The 14,864-nt window shown below is 39.1% G+C and overlaps 1 protein-coding gene across 5 annotated transcripts in view; it reads left to right on the top strand.

The window, feature by feature from the left end:
* Positions 1 to 14,864, top strand: part of LOC148876853 (uncharacterized) — a 40,197-nt gene that overhangs the window by 12,301 nt on the left and 13,032 nt on the right. For all 5 annotated transcript variants that reach the window (XM_088974151.1, XM_088974154.1, XM_088974150.1 and 2 more), the window contains 2 exons: positions 270 to 307; positions 393 to 519. In XM_088974151.1, the coding sequence (XP_088830277.1) occupies positions 270 to 307; positions 393 to 519 (165 nt within the window). The remainder of the gene's footprint in view (positions 1 to 269; positions 308 to 392; positions 520 to 14,864) is intronic.

The following is a 14,864-nucleotide window of genomic DNA, read 5'->3' as shown; positions in this document are numbered from 1 at the left end:
AAATTCACCTTCAATAAAGTTTAAAGTTCTTTATGGTGTTCATGCCTATAAAGGATTTTATTTGCATATAGCCTTCACAAGATGGACCTTTTGTTTTTAGCTTTGTGTTTGCATTTCTAGAAAATAAGAGGAATTCCATCTTGGATATACTTTAATTTGGGCTTTGTGATTTTCTTGCATACTACAAGCCATTTTTTTTTTGCTATTTGTACTAGCATCATCACAATATTCCCTGTTCTTGTCTTGGTGATTTTACTATTTGACTCCAGGTTACAGTCCAGCTGCTCACTTCCAAAACTGGGTTCAGGTACTGCATATAACCCATAAAATTACGTGCATCTTATTGATGTTGTTGTGCAAACCAACTCATAGTCGATTCAATTGGCCCTCAGAGAATTTGAGCAGGAGAGGGAGCTAAGAGAGAAGGGGTTGCAACTGACTAGCAACCAGACTATTCATGAGAGACCTGCTCAAAAGTTACCTGCATCCGTAGAGATGGCAAATGATCAGATAGATAAGGTTTGACATTACTTTTATGTTTCACTCCTCTATAATTTTGTCACGATGACTGATTATATACCTGTTGCTATTCAACATCTTTAATGTCTGTGCCTTTTATTGAAGGTTAGCTTTCGACGATACTTTTATTTGGTTGATGAATATTAAGATAGATCATTATTTAAATGACTTTTCTTTATTGATAACTGTCCTTCCCATACATGTTATAATATGCCATCCTTTGGGGACTTTACAGGTTCAACTATTGAAGTATAAAGAGAAAACTTATTAAGTGTTACTGTCTTCTAATCCATTAAAAAAGTGCTACCATCTTGTTATAATGATTTTCAGATTTTTCACAACTAACATTTTTTGAGTTACATGTTTGTATAGTTTATCAAAAGTTTCTTCTTTCTCTGTTGTAGATAGCCCAATCCCCGATCTTGCTGAGAACAGGCCCATGGACTTGAACAACTGTAGTATTGTGGTGGGTGAATATCCAATTGAGGAGCCAAAGTCTGATTATGGGAGGGAGGCAGCACACTTGGGGGAAAGTGTGAGGGATGTCAAACTTAGTAAAAAGGGAGAGAAGGATAAGGAAAAAATAGGTTTGGAGAAGGATAAACCTGATTTGATGGAAGACAAAGAAGTAATCTGCAGGATTGAAGGAGAACCTATAGGAGGACAACAACAGGTGGAAGAGGATCAAGTGAAGAACATAACTAACAAGTTTGGGCTTAACATTGAGAATTCCAAGGAGATACCAATTAAAAAAAGTATAAGGAAAACTGGGGGTGGAAAAAGAAAGAAAAAATTGGATGAAGTGGAAAAACTAATTAATAACGTTGAAGGGGACAAAGAATTCAGTGCTAGAGGGGGGAGAAGAAAGGGAGGTCTTTAGGAAAAGGGGGCTTCGGGGTTTTTAAAGTGTCAATGAAGATTATTAGCCGAAATGTCAGGGGTCTAGGAAGTGCTATGAAAAGAAGAATGATTAGGGAACTGTTGAAGAAAGAAAAGCCAGACATAGTTATAATTCAGGAATCAAAGGTTCAGGAGGTCAATAGGAAGTGGATTAGGAGTTTTTGCGGAGAAAGAAGATGTTAGTGGAGTTTTGCACCAGCCTGGGGTGCATCAGGGGGAATAATAACAGTCTGGAAGGAAGATATGTTTTATTGTTCTGAAGAGCTAGTGGGAAGTTTTTCTGTCTTGGTAAAGCTGAAAAACAATCAGGATGAGTTTTATTGGGCCCTTAACAATGTTTATGGACCAAATTCTTATAGAGAAAGGAATGTGATGTGGGAAGAATTATCAGATATTAGAGGCTTATGGGATGGCCCTTGGTGTTTAGGAGGTGACTTTAATGTGATCAGATTTGTGGGTGAATCAAGTGGAGGAAGACAGAGGGTCACTTCAAGTATGAGGAAATTTAACAATTTTATTGGGGCCTTTGAGTTAAGAGATATCCCACTAGGGCAGTCTTGTTTTACTTGGTCCATCTCTAGGCTAATCCTATTTGTTCCGGACTTGATAGATTTCTTTTGTCTTTGTACTATGAAGAACATTGGGTTGGTCTCAGGGGGAAGTCTCTACCTAGAATCACATTGTATCATTGGCTAATTTGTTTGTTTTAGAGGTCTAGTGAGGGGGACCCTATTCCTTTTAGGTTTGAGTACATGTGGCTCACCCACCCGAACTTTAACAAAAAGGTTAAGGAGTTGACAAAAGTTTTCGAGGAAATTACAAAAGCTGAAAGGGGAGATTAAAGAGTGGAATAGAGTGGAGTTTGGGAGATTGGAAGAGAAAAAGAGTAGTTTGTTTGCTCAAATTGAGGAGCTTGATAGGAAAGAAGTGCCAGGAGTTTTAGAAGGGTATGAAAGAGAAAGAAGATGGTCTCTAAAGGAGTTAGAGGATCTTTTGTTGAGAGAGGAGATTAGTTGGAAGAAAAAGTCAAGAGAGAAATGGATCCAGGAAGGTGATGTCACACAGTTTTTCCATGCTTTAGCCAATGGTAGGAAAAGGAAGTCAAGAGATCACAAGTCAAGAGGAAATAACTAAAGACTGCAAATCATTTCAGTTTTTTTTTTTTTTTTTTTTTTTGTAGGCCAATTTCTGAGAGGTGGACTTTGGATGGATTGGATTGGGAGTGTTTGGATGAGAATCAAGTACATTCATTGGAAAGGAACTTTGAGGAAGCTGAAGTTAAAGATGCCATATTCTCTATGGATAGATATAAGGCTCCTGGGCCTGATGGTTTCACATTGTCTTTCTGTCAAGATTGCTAGGAGATAATAAAATTTGATTTGATGAAAGTGTTTAGGGAGTTCCATAGGAGGGGAGTAATTAGCCTTGGGATGAATTCAACCTTCATAGCTTTGATCCCAAAGAAGCAAGCTGCCACCCAACCAGGAGATTTTAGACCTATAAGCTTAGTGACTAGTATCTGCAAGATAATTGCTAAGGTGCTATCTCTAAGGCTTAAAAAAGTTCTTTCTTCTATCATTTCGCTTTACTAAGGAGCCTTTGTCCAAGATATTGCAAGTGAATGTGTGGAGGCTAAAAAAAGACTAAAGAGGAAGGGGGTAGTAATTAAATTGGATTTGGAGAAGGCTCACAATCTTGTTGACTAGGATTTCTTGATTGATATCATGAGAAGGTGTGGATTTGGGGATTTGTGGTGCAAGCGGATCAGAGGTTGTTTACAAACAAGTCATTTTTTAGTCTTAGTGAATGGTACTGCAGTTGATTTCATTGAAGGGATAAGAGGATTGAGATAGGAGATCCACTCTCTCCTTTCCTCTTTATTTTGGTGGCTGAGGTTTTAAGTAAGTTAATTTCTAGGGCTAATTCGATGCTTTTGATTAAAGGTTTTGGATAGTAGGGAGAAACAGAGTTTTGGTCTCACATTGGCAGTTTGTAGATGATATTTTGGTTTTCTGTGATGGAGAGAGCCGTGATGGTGTAGAAAATCTAAAGCTAGTTGTGAGCCTTTTTGAAAGAATTTCCAACTTAAAAATCAATTGGTCGAAGAATCTAGTGGCTGGTATCAATTTGGAAGAGGATGCTTTGAGAGTTTGGGTTGATGTGTTGGGTTGTGAAATAGGGGAGTGGCCAGTGTTTTAAAAGTGCAAGGTGCAAAAAAGGCGCAATGGGTCAATTTGCACCTGAGGCGCAAGGTGAGGCACGCGCCTTTTTAAGCAAAACACAAAAATTAAAAAAATGTTAGGTATGATTTGGTTTCGGGTCATAAAATCAGATTTTGGGAGGACATTTGGATTGGGGATTCCCCCTTGTTCGAGGTGTTACCTTCCCTTTTTGTTCTCTCTAACTTCAAATAAAAACCCATTAGTGACTTTATTATCTCTTCCTCCTCACTTTCAGAACTGAATTGGAATCTAGGTTTTGTTAGAAATTTGAGAGAATCTGAATTGTCTAGTGTCTTTGCTTTGGTTAATTTGCTGAACTCTGTGACCTTGGGGGACGGTGGTTCAGACTCTAGAGTTTGGGCACTGAATCAGTCAGGGTCTTTCTCTTGCAAATCCTTATTTAACTCTCTAGTTGCTTCTGATTCCTCCCCTTTTTTCCTTGTCAAGGAGATTTGGACTCGCCCCATCCCTCCTAAAGTCAGCGCGGTCTGTTGGGAATTGTTCCATGATTCCATCAATACCTGTGATCTACTTCAGAGAAAAAGACCAACTTGGTGCTTGTCCCCAAATCGGTGCTCCTTGTGTAAGCTGCACGGTGAGACTGCCTTTCGTCTTTTAATTTCCTGTCCTTTTGCTAACTTCATTTGGGAGTGGTTTTCCTCTTTGTTTGGTTGCAGCAACTCCTAATAATTTGGAATCCTTCTTAAGCTCTCACTTATTCAGGTGTTCTAAAAGGAGAGGCAGAATTATGGGAAGATGCACTAGGGCAGCAGTAGCTTGGACAATTTGGGAAGAAAGAAATCTGAGGATATTTGATGACAAAGAGAGGAGTAAAGAAACTGATTGAAGTGATAACTCTAAGGGTGGTGTAGTGGGTGAAAACACTAAAATTGTTTGCTGATTTTAAGATAGAAGACTTTTTCAGATCATGGGGAACAATTGCAAACACTGCATCTAGAAAATCTATTGTAATTGAATCCTGGTCCCCTCCGGATGCTGGGTGGAAGAAACTAAATTTTGATTAGGGATGAGAATGAAAATTTGGTTGCCATGTTCTCAGGTCCTATTCAGCATGGTGATGTGGTGACTTCTGAAATGAAGGCTGCAGTGTTTGGAGTTGAGACAGCTAAAGAAATGGGGATTGAGAGGCTGATTGTTGAAGGAGACTCAAAAACTGTGGTGAACTGGTTGAAGACGAGAAGGAATTAGTTGGCAACTAAGGAATGAGCTCAGGCGCTTCAAACATGCTTCTAAAGACATGGTGATTCAAATAAGGTGGATTAGAAGATCAGCTACTAGCATGGCTGATGGACTAGCTAAACAAGGAGTTCAAAGACAATCTATGTTTTGGGCTACGTTTTAATTAGCAGAGCCTTATGTTGGGTTACCCTTTGTGCTGTGTTGTAATTAAAGGGATTGGCACTAGGGTTGTTTGTGGCAATGGTGTATTTAGTGGGACACTATGGACTGCTTGTCCGCCCACAACTTCTTGTTGTACATGACTTTTTAAATTAATGAATCTTTTCTGTGTTGCTGATAAAAAAAAGTTTGTCAAAAGTTAAATCTTTTATTGATGAAAGAAAACAAAAACTAACATGATCCCTTCAAAAGTTCTCCATTGCAAGATAAGCCATATCCTTTCTCTAGTAGTAGTTGGGATAGGTTGGAATTCTCTTAACCAGTAACCTCTTTGAAACATCCTCTTGGGGAGTGGTTCAAATTTATATTTTATGTTAATCAATGGCATTGTATGTTTGCATGTACCGTAGACTTTTTCATCCTTATTTGATTTCTATGAGGATGCAAAATTTTAAAAAGGATCGTGGTCTAGAATAACTAGTAGGGGTTATCATGGGCCGAGCCAGACGTATGGGCTTTCTGGGCCTAACAAGTAATGACATCAAATAATACAACTTAATTTATTTAAAAATTTTAAATTAAATAATATGTAAATGTAATACATACAAAAAATTACACAAGCCAAAGTTAAATTGGGCTTGGCTAGGCTTTAGGCCTATGCCACAAAAAAACAAGGCATGAGCCTCATTTAATTGTTAGACTTGATTTGGCTTGGGTTACCTATCCTTTTATAGATGAAGGCAAGGCTTTCATTCCCATCCTTGAGCAATGTGGGATTTGGAACAACACTAAATAGTTAATGCAACCATTGAATGTTTTCCCAAGTCCCACATTGCTTAGGGAATGAGAATGAAGGTTTTGGCTTCACTGCTTCACCTATAAAAGGCTTTGCTTAGGAGGACAATTTTCATACTTGAATTGACTCAGGTGTTGACACCATGTGTTGGCACATTTCAATCCATAAATATTTATTTATATGTTAACGTTAAATTTAACTTTTTCTATTTAATATAAAATAATAAACATATATATATATATATATATATATATATATATATATATATATTTGTATATATATATGTATGTACGTATTGCAGGCTGGGCTGGGCTGGGCCGGGCCAAGAATGATCATCCCTAATAACCAGACCCATACTATCTTGATCTAAATGATTGAGCATGTTGTCAAGGTTTAGTCTTCTTGATGAGGTGTATGAATAGAATATCTTGGTTGGCTGGAAGCCAATTGGAAGAGTGTATTTTGTCAATTGTAATTAGAGAATGTGCTTTTGGTGATGGAAATAGGAGTTTCTGATAAAGGAGAATGCTGCTCCTTAAATATTCATTTAGTTGTTTGAAGGCAATGAGAAAGCCAATACTTTTTGGTAAAAACGAGAAAATCAATATTAGTGTATAAAATCTTAATGCATGTGCATGTATACAGAACCAGCTAGTTGCATTATTCCGTTGAAAATCATCACTTATTTTTTGTTGATAGAAAAGGAGTGTTGTTATTTTGGATCAACATTCTCTAGTTTTCATATTCCGTTTGTCTAGACAGAAATCTTTAATTATTAGTCCTAGTTTTCCCCTTTGTTGGCCTTTTGTAACCTATGCTTTTGTACTTCAATACAGCAGCGAAGTCAGAGCTTTTAGTGTTCCTTTCAAAATCATATGATGTTTCAAGTAGTTTTCAGAATATCCAATGAGTAGAAAGTTAACATTATTAACCACTGGAGAGAAGAGAGAAGAGAAGAGGGAGAAAGATGTTTGAGATTCAAAAGATTGGGCTGGCGGCGCCCAGCTTCTAATTTATAATAATATGATGTAACAAATAAAATATAATGAAATTACAGGTTGGTCCCTGGTGGCACACCCTAAAAATAAAACTTAAATAAGAGAAAAGAAAATGCTGACAGCAGCCTAGTCTGACAGCATTCTAACAGCAGAAATAAAACAATTAAATCCAACAACACTCTCTCTCAAGTTGGGCTGAATATATCTATCATGCCCAATTTGTCACACAGCTCATTGTGCTTGTGAGAATATCAACAAGTTGCTCCTTGGATTTGACATAAGGAGTACAAATTTCTTGTTCTCCCTTTTCCAAATTTTCTCTTATGAAATGCTTATCCACTTCAATGTGCTTGTCCTATTCCAATCATGTAGGACAGGATCGCTAGCAATGTTAATGGATGCCTTATTGTTACAGTAGAGGGACATAGGATTGTGGGCAGTAACCCCAAGTTCCCCTAAAAGGTTCTTCAGCCACCCCATGTGCCATAACCCTATACTTTGCTTCAACACTTGACCTTGCAACTACACTTTATTTATTACTTCTCCATGTCACTAGATTTCCTCCTACAAATATATAGTACCCACTTGTGGACTTTCTATCATCCACAACACCTGCCCAATCAGCATCTGTATAGACTTCCACTTTCAGATGATTATGTTTCTTGAATAGCAACCCTGCTCCTGGATACTTCTTCAAATACTTAAGGATCATCTCTACTGCCTCCATGTGTTGTCTCTTAAGGGAATGCATGAATTGGCTCAAGACCCCAACTGAGTAAGCAATGTTTGGACATGTCATGGACAAATAAAGCAACCTTCCTACTAACCTTTGAAACTGTTTCACATCTTTCAGTGGTTCACCATTACAATCTCCCAGTTTATGATCAACATCCATAGGGGCATCTACTGGTTTTGCACGTAACTTGCTTGTATCCTGTAACAGATCTAGGACATACTTCTTTTGAGAAATGAAGATGCCCCTTTTCGAGCGGGCAACTTCAATTCCAAGAAAGTACTTTAGGGGACTTAGATCTTTCACTTCAAATTGAGAGGCTAGGAATTCCATCAACTTTTGTATTTTGGTGCTTTAGTTTCCTATAATGATGATATCATCCACATACACTATCAACACAACCACTTGTTCCCGACATCTCTTCACAAAGGAAGTGTGATCAGACTGATTGATAAAAAAAAAGAGAGTGTGATCAGACTGATATTGTTTGAACCCTACTTGCTGAATTGCCATATGAAATTCATTGAATCATGCTCTAGGAGATTGTTTTAAACCATAGAGGGACTTTCTTAGCTTGCACACCTTATTTTCACTTCCTTTGGCACAGAAACATGGGGGTTGAACCATGTACATCTCTAGATCACCATTTAAAAAAGGCATTCTTTATATCTAGTTGATGCAATTTCCAGTTAAGGTTTGTAGCCAATGATAGAAGAACCATCTTAGCTATTGGAGCAAATGTCTCATCATAGTCAACACCAGACTTGGGTGTACTCTTTAACTACCAGCCTTGCTTTGTATCTTTCAATTGTTCCATTTGCCTTGTTAGACACCCACTTACACCCCACAGGGTCTTTCCCTTTTGGAAGATTCACCAACTCTCATGTTTGATTCTTATGGAGGGCTTTAATCTCCTCCTTCATAGCATCTGTCCATTCAGGATATTTTAAAGCCTTTGCCACATTTCTGGGTATGGGGATGCTATCAACTACAGATAGGAAGGCCTAGTAAGAGGGAGAAATGTGATCATAAGAAACATACTGGGTAATGGGGTGTTTGGTAATGCATGACCTAACTCCCTTTCTATGAGCAATAGGAATGCCAAGGTCATCCATAACCGAAATGGGAGCCAGGGTATCAATAGGTGAAATAGAAGGTGTTGGACTTACCTCCTGGGAATTTGACGGTGTTGGTTGCTTAGTGTTTGGTGGCTCCACATTTGTCACATTGTTGATCTCTACGACGTTTACGTTGGAAGACACGAAAAGGAGTAGGATCTGGAATAGAAGGAAGAGAGACTTGACAAACTTGGACTTGCTTCTCCTCTTCCACATTACCCTCCCCTTGAGGAGAAGCAGAGAAGAACAGTTCAGATTCAAAAAATGAGACATCCATGGATACAAAGAACTTATGACCAACGGGATCAAAGCACTAGTAACCCTTTTGCGAGGAGGGATACCCTAGAAAGATACAGGGAATAGATCGAGGATCCAACTTACCATGGGACAAAGATAAATCATGGACAAAAAGCACGACAACCAAAAACCCTCATGGGAATGGAAAGTAAAGGAGACGGAGGGAACAACAACTGATGAGGGACCTTATAGTTTAGCACTTTGGAGGGCATGTGGTTTATGACATAAGCAGCAACAAGTACAACATCAACCCAAAATCGTTTGGGAAGATTCATATGTAACATCATCCCTCGGGCTACCTCAAGAGGTGCCTGTTCTTTCTTTTTGCAACACTGTTTTGTTGTGGTGTTTTTGCACACAAGCTCCTATGAATGGATCCATGTGAAGTAAAGAACTCATTGAGCTCACCATGGAAATATTCCTTTGCATTGTCTGATTGAAAAATTTGAATTTCAACATGAAACTATGTAAACACCATCCTTTGGAAATCTCTGGCGATCTTTGGGACTTCGTCTCTGCTATGCATGGGAAATACCCATGTATAGCAGGAGAAATCATCAATCAATGTGATAAAGTACTTATACCCTCCCTCCGAAGTTATGGTAGTAGGCCTCCACACATTAGAATACCCAATCAATATGGAAATGACAACTTGATCTTTTATTACTTGAATAAAATACTGTTCTACATTGCTTGCTCAACCGACACATTTGACATTGGAAATCTGACATTGAATAGGACTTAAATAAATAAAGAAACAAAGACTTCACTATTTCAAAAGACACATGTCCTAACCGATTATGCCACAAAAAATTGACTCTTATTTGACTAACTATGTGACTCTGAGGATGATACCGAGAAACCAACCTTGTTGTTGAGAGTGCAAAGACCATCCACTAAGCTTCCTCTACCAATCGTCCTCCTAGAAGTTAGATCCTGAAAAACACATGAATCAAGAAAAAAAGGTTACACTGCGGTTTAATGAGTTTGTGATGCTACTAATAGAAAGAAGATTGATGGGAAGCTGAGGGACATGCAAAACATTATTCAGGTTAAGTCCATGAGGAAGAGATATTGATCCTTGGCCTGCAATGGAGGAGAATGGTCCATCTGTAAGTCTCACCTTATCCCTTCTTGACAAGAGGTTATAAGATTAGAATTGGTTTGGCTTACTGGTCATGTGATTAGAAGCCCATGAGTCAATGATCCAAGGGGAGTCAGTGGCAGAGGAGACATGGAAGGTAGATGTTGCATTACCTGATGTAGACGCAAATGAAGTAAAAGGGTTATTAGAAGTTGAACTGTGCATCTGGTGCAAGGCCCTACCATATGATTCCAAATGACTATGGAAGGGGTTCGTGATATCTTCCTTGGGGTCAAAACCAATGAAGTGCTCCCAAGTAGTATGAGTTGACACTCCTGCAGACTGAGTTTATTGGGTTGCCACATTTGCTGCATTGTGTGTTGTATTAGGCTTCTTCTGACCCTGTACCTTATCCTGTTCTTGGTTCTTTACAGCCCACTCTGGCCTCCCATGGAGCTCCCAACATGTGTCTTGTGTATGTCTTAAACGTTTGTAGTTGGTATAGAACAACTTATCCTTATCATCAACTTTCCTGGAGTCACTTTTCTTTCCCATATTATTTCCACCCATTGTAGCTAATGCTACCTGTTGCTCCCCCTTAGTTGTAACCATCATACTCTGCCTACTTTCCTTGGACTAAACAAGGGCATACACCTCTTGGACTTAAGACAACTCTTTACTTCCTAAAATCTGAACTCTAAGGGGTTCATATACGGGGTTTAGTCCCAACAAGAAGGCAAAAACCCACTGTTGAGAAACCAGCTTCTTATATGCTCTAGCATCATCATCATGTTTCCATTCTATAGCCTAATAGTAGTCCAATTCCTTCCATATTGAGGTAAGATCTTAATAATAGGTTGACAAGCTATGGTTCCCCTGTTTACAAGTTGAGGACTCAGCTTGTAACTGGTAAATCTTGGCATAGTGCCTTTGCTTAGAATAGGTGGTTTTGGTCTGTCCTCATTATCTCACTCATAGCGTTTGCCCACATAAAGTTCTTCACATCAGATTTCATGGCTGCAAGAAGCCATGGCATCACCATACTGTTTTCTTAGTCCCACTGATCATGTTCAGCAGTCCTACTCTTGGGTTCTTTCATTCTTCCATTTATGTAACCAGCTTTTTCCTTTGCTGTTACATAAAGTTTTGCACCTTTAGTCCAATCTAGGTAGTTTAGGCCGTTTAAAGGAGTAATTGGCATAGGAAATATCATACTTTCAGTCCCCATACCAGCTGTACTACGGGTTGATATAACCCCAGATGAGGTAGAATCATCATTCGCCAATGGCAAAGGTAGGTCTACAAGTCAAAAATAAGGCTACAGGTGTACAAGACTAGTCCTTATACAAGTACCACCTCTCACAGTCACATTCAGAGCACAAAACCCCACAAACTACTTCTGAAATAAAGTACCGACTGCTGAGGTCAACTGGCAGCAACTAAACAGTCCAGAAACACTAAAAAATAGTCACCATTGGACTATACACTTCACACACCAATCAATCACAGAACATAGCTATGACAAAGGGGATAACACACCCTTGTACAGCACCTGTACGAAGGTGCAAAACCACGACTAAGCCTTCACAACATCAGCCAAAAGAGAAAAAAAGGAAGCTTCATAGCATCGGCCTCCTCCTGCTAGGGTTACCTTGGTGCTACGACCAAGGAAGAACCTAGAAGAAGCGACAAGAAGTAGTTCTTGTTTGCTGAAGTACAGCAGTAGAAGAGGAAGAAGAGAAGAGAAGAGAAGAGAAGAGAAGAGAAGAGAAATTTGAGAATGGGCGGCAATACTATCTCAGCAGGCCCTAGAAGCCTATTATATATATTTACAATAAGAAGTTACAGAAATAGACTAGAATGCCCCTGATTAGTGATGGGACACCTAGACATAATGAAGTAAAAGAAAACAGGTTTAGGCCCAATAACTAAAGGCCCATAACCGACTAAAGAACTTAAACATAAAAGATAAACTAAGCCCACCAACACTCCCCCTCAAGTTAAAGCATGGATGTCAGTCATGTTTAGCTTGCCAAGTAAGCCTAGGAACTTCATTGAAGATAGTCCTTTTGTCAAAACATCAGCAACCTGCATCTCAGAGGGAATATAAGGAATGCGAAGTTCACCCGAGACAATTCTCTCTCTTACAAAGTGTCGATCAATCTCAATATGCTTAGTCCTTTCATGTTTTACTGGGTTATTTGCAATGTTGATGGCAGCCTTGTTATCACAATACATCTTGAGAGGATCATCAATCTTCACCTCGAGCTCACCAAGGAGAGTCCTAAACCACAACAGTTCTACAATACCATGTGCCATAGCCTGATATTCAGTTTCTGCACTAGATCTTGCAACCACATTTTGCTTTTTACTTCGCCAGGTAACCAAATTCCTCCCCAACAAATGTACAATATCCAGAAGTAGACTTCCTATCTCCAATTGATCTAGCCCAATTTGCATTAGTAAATGCCTCAATTTCAATTTTATTGTGCTTTTTGAACAAAATTCCTTTTCCCAGACATGTCTTTAAATACCTGAGAATCTTTTCCACTGCTTTCATATGAGGAATCTTTGGAGAGTGCATGAACTAGTTGACAACATGTACTGCATAAGCTATATCAGGTCGAGTAAGAGATAGATAAATCAAATTTCCCACTAGCTTTTGGTATCTTTCTTTATCAGGGTAGTCCTCTCCAACCGATTCCTGGAGACAATGATTTTGCTCTATTGGAGTATCTACTGGTCTACTCCTCATCATACCTGTCTCCTCTAGAAGATCAAGGACATACTTCCTTTGACATATATAAATGCCCTCTTGTGACTTTGCAACTTCAATTCCAAGGAAGTATCTCAGATGGCCTAAATCTTTGATCTCAAATTCAGATGCCAAGAACTTCAATCTTTTTATCTCTTTCAGATAATCTCCTGTAATCACCATGTCATCCACATAGACTATAAGTGTTGTAAGCCTGCCATCTTGTTTCCTTATGAACAAGGTATGTTTTGCACCACTCTGAGTGTATCCCACTTTCTTCATGGCCCCACAGAGCCTTTCAAACCAAGCTTGAGGGGATTGCTTAAGTCCATATAATGCTTTCCTTAGCCTACATACCTTCCCATCAAAATCATAACCAGGTGGAGGATTCATGAATACCTCCTCATGTAGATCTCCATTCAGGAAAGCGTTCTTCACATCCAACTGATGTAGTTCCAATGAGAAATTTGCAGCTAATGACAATAGAACCGAATTGTGTTTAGCTTTACAACTGGAGCAAAAGTCTCCTTGTAGTCAATCTTTTCCTTTTGAATAAACCCTTTCGCCACTAGCCTGGCCTTAATCTTTCAATGGACCCATTCTCCTTATGCTTCACAATGAACACCCACTTACATCCCACAGTGCTCTTCCCTTTTGGTAGATCCACTAGTTCCCAAGTCCTGGCCTTCAATAAGGCTTTCATTTCCTCATTCATAGCCTCTCTCCATCTTGGGTCAGACATTGCCTTTGAGTACCTAGCAGGGACATGAACAGAAGAAAGAGTAGATACAAAAGAATAATAATGAGGAGATAAATATGAATAAGAAACGTATTCAACAATGGGGTGTTCGGTATTACAAGAATGGGTAGGCTTACAAAGAGTAATGGGAAGATCCAAATCAGAAGTATGAGTGATAGGATTACCTAGAACCATTGAGACAGATTGGTCCGAGTCTGGTTGGTTGTTGCCATAAGTTGGAGGATCTTTTTTTCTTCTTCTGTAGGGAATTCTCATATCTTTTTGTTGCCTACTAGTGTTATCAGTCACATCCTCAACATCTAGAGTAGTAATGGGTTTAATGGGAGTCCCACTGGATTCACCTAGGTTGTCAGGAGCAGTAACGGGTTCAATATAAGTCTCACTAGATTCACTTGGGCAGCCAAAACTGGGAGGATTAGGAGGAGAAGATGGAAGACCTGAGGCTGAAAGAGGCACAAAGAAGGAGGGAGAAGAAGAATCCTCTTCCATCCTACTAGTCTCCCCTTAAAGAGGATTCCTGGAGAGCTGAAAATAGGACTGAGACTCGAAAAACACATCCTTGGTGACATTTTTTCTTGGTAACAGGATCATAGCACTTATAACCTTTTTGTGTGGGAGAGTACCCTAGAAAGACCCCTTTTGTAGCCCCAGGATCCAACTTAGTCTTCTTAGGATCCTTGACACGAACGAAATACACACAACCAAAGACTCTAGGAGGAAGAGGAAAATCTAGAAGGTTAGGACAAAGGACAGAGAAAGGAGTTCTCATGCCCAACACCCTAGATGACATTCGATTTATCAGATACGATGTTGTAAGCACTGCTTGAAACAAATAGTGCTTGGGAACATTGTGCTGAAATAGTAAGGCTCGAGTTGTCTCCAATAAATGTCTATTTTTGCGCTCAGCAACCCCATTCTGTTGAGGGGTACTAGCATAAGATGACTGATGCAACATGCTTGCATCCTCCATGAATAGATTCAAGGAGCTTTCAAAATATTCAGCAACATTATCTGAACGGAATTGCTTAATTTTCTTGCAAAATTGAGTTTCAATCATTTTACAAAATGCCATGGTTATCCGTGGTACTTCATCACGCCCTTTTAACAAGTAGATCCATGTGCATCATGAATAGTGATCAATAAAACTGATAAATTCACGAAAGCCATCTATAGAGATAAGAGGTGAAGGCCCCATACATCAGAATGAACTAAGTCAAATGGAGCTTGAATTTCACTAATAGAAGTTGGATAAAGAGTTCTACATTGTTTTGATAACTGACACACTTCGCAAACCAAACTCTGACTCAAAACACACTTGAACAA

This window comes from Nelumbo lutea, chromosome 1 (genome assembly GCF_056320005.1).
Source record: "Nelumbo lutea isolate HS-2025 chromosome 1, American lotus-T2T, whole genome shotgun sequence".
In the NCBI taxonomy this organism is placed as follows: domain Eukaryota; kingdom Viridiplantae; phylum Streptophyta; class Magnoliopsida; order Proteales; family Nelumbonaceae; genus Nelumbo; species Nelumbo lutea.
This window is presented reverse-complemented; position numbering and strand designations above follow the sequence as displayed.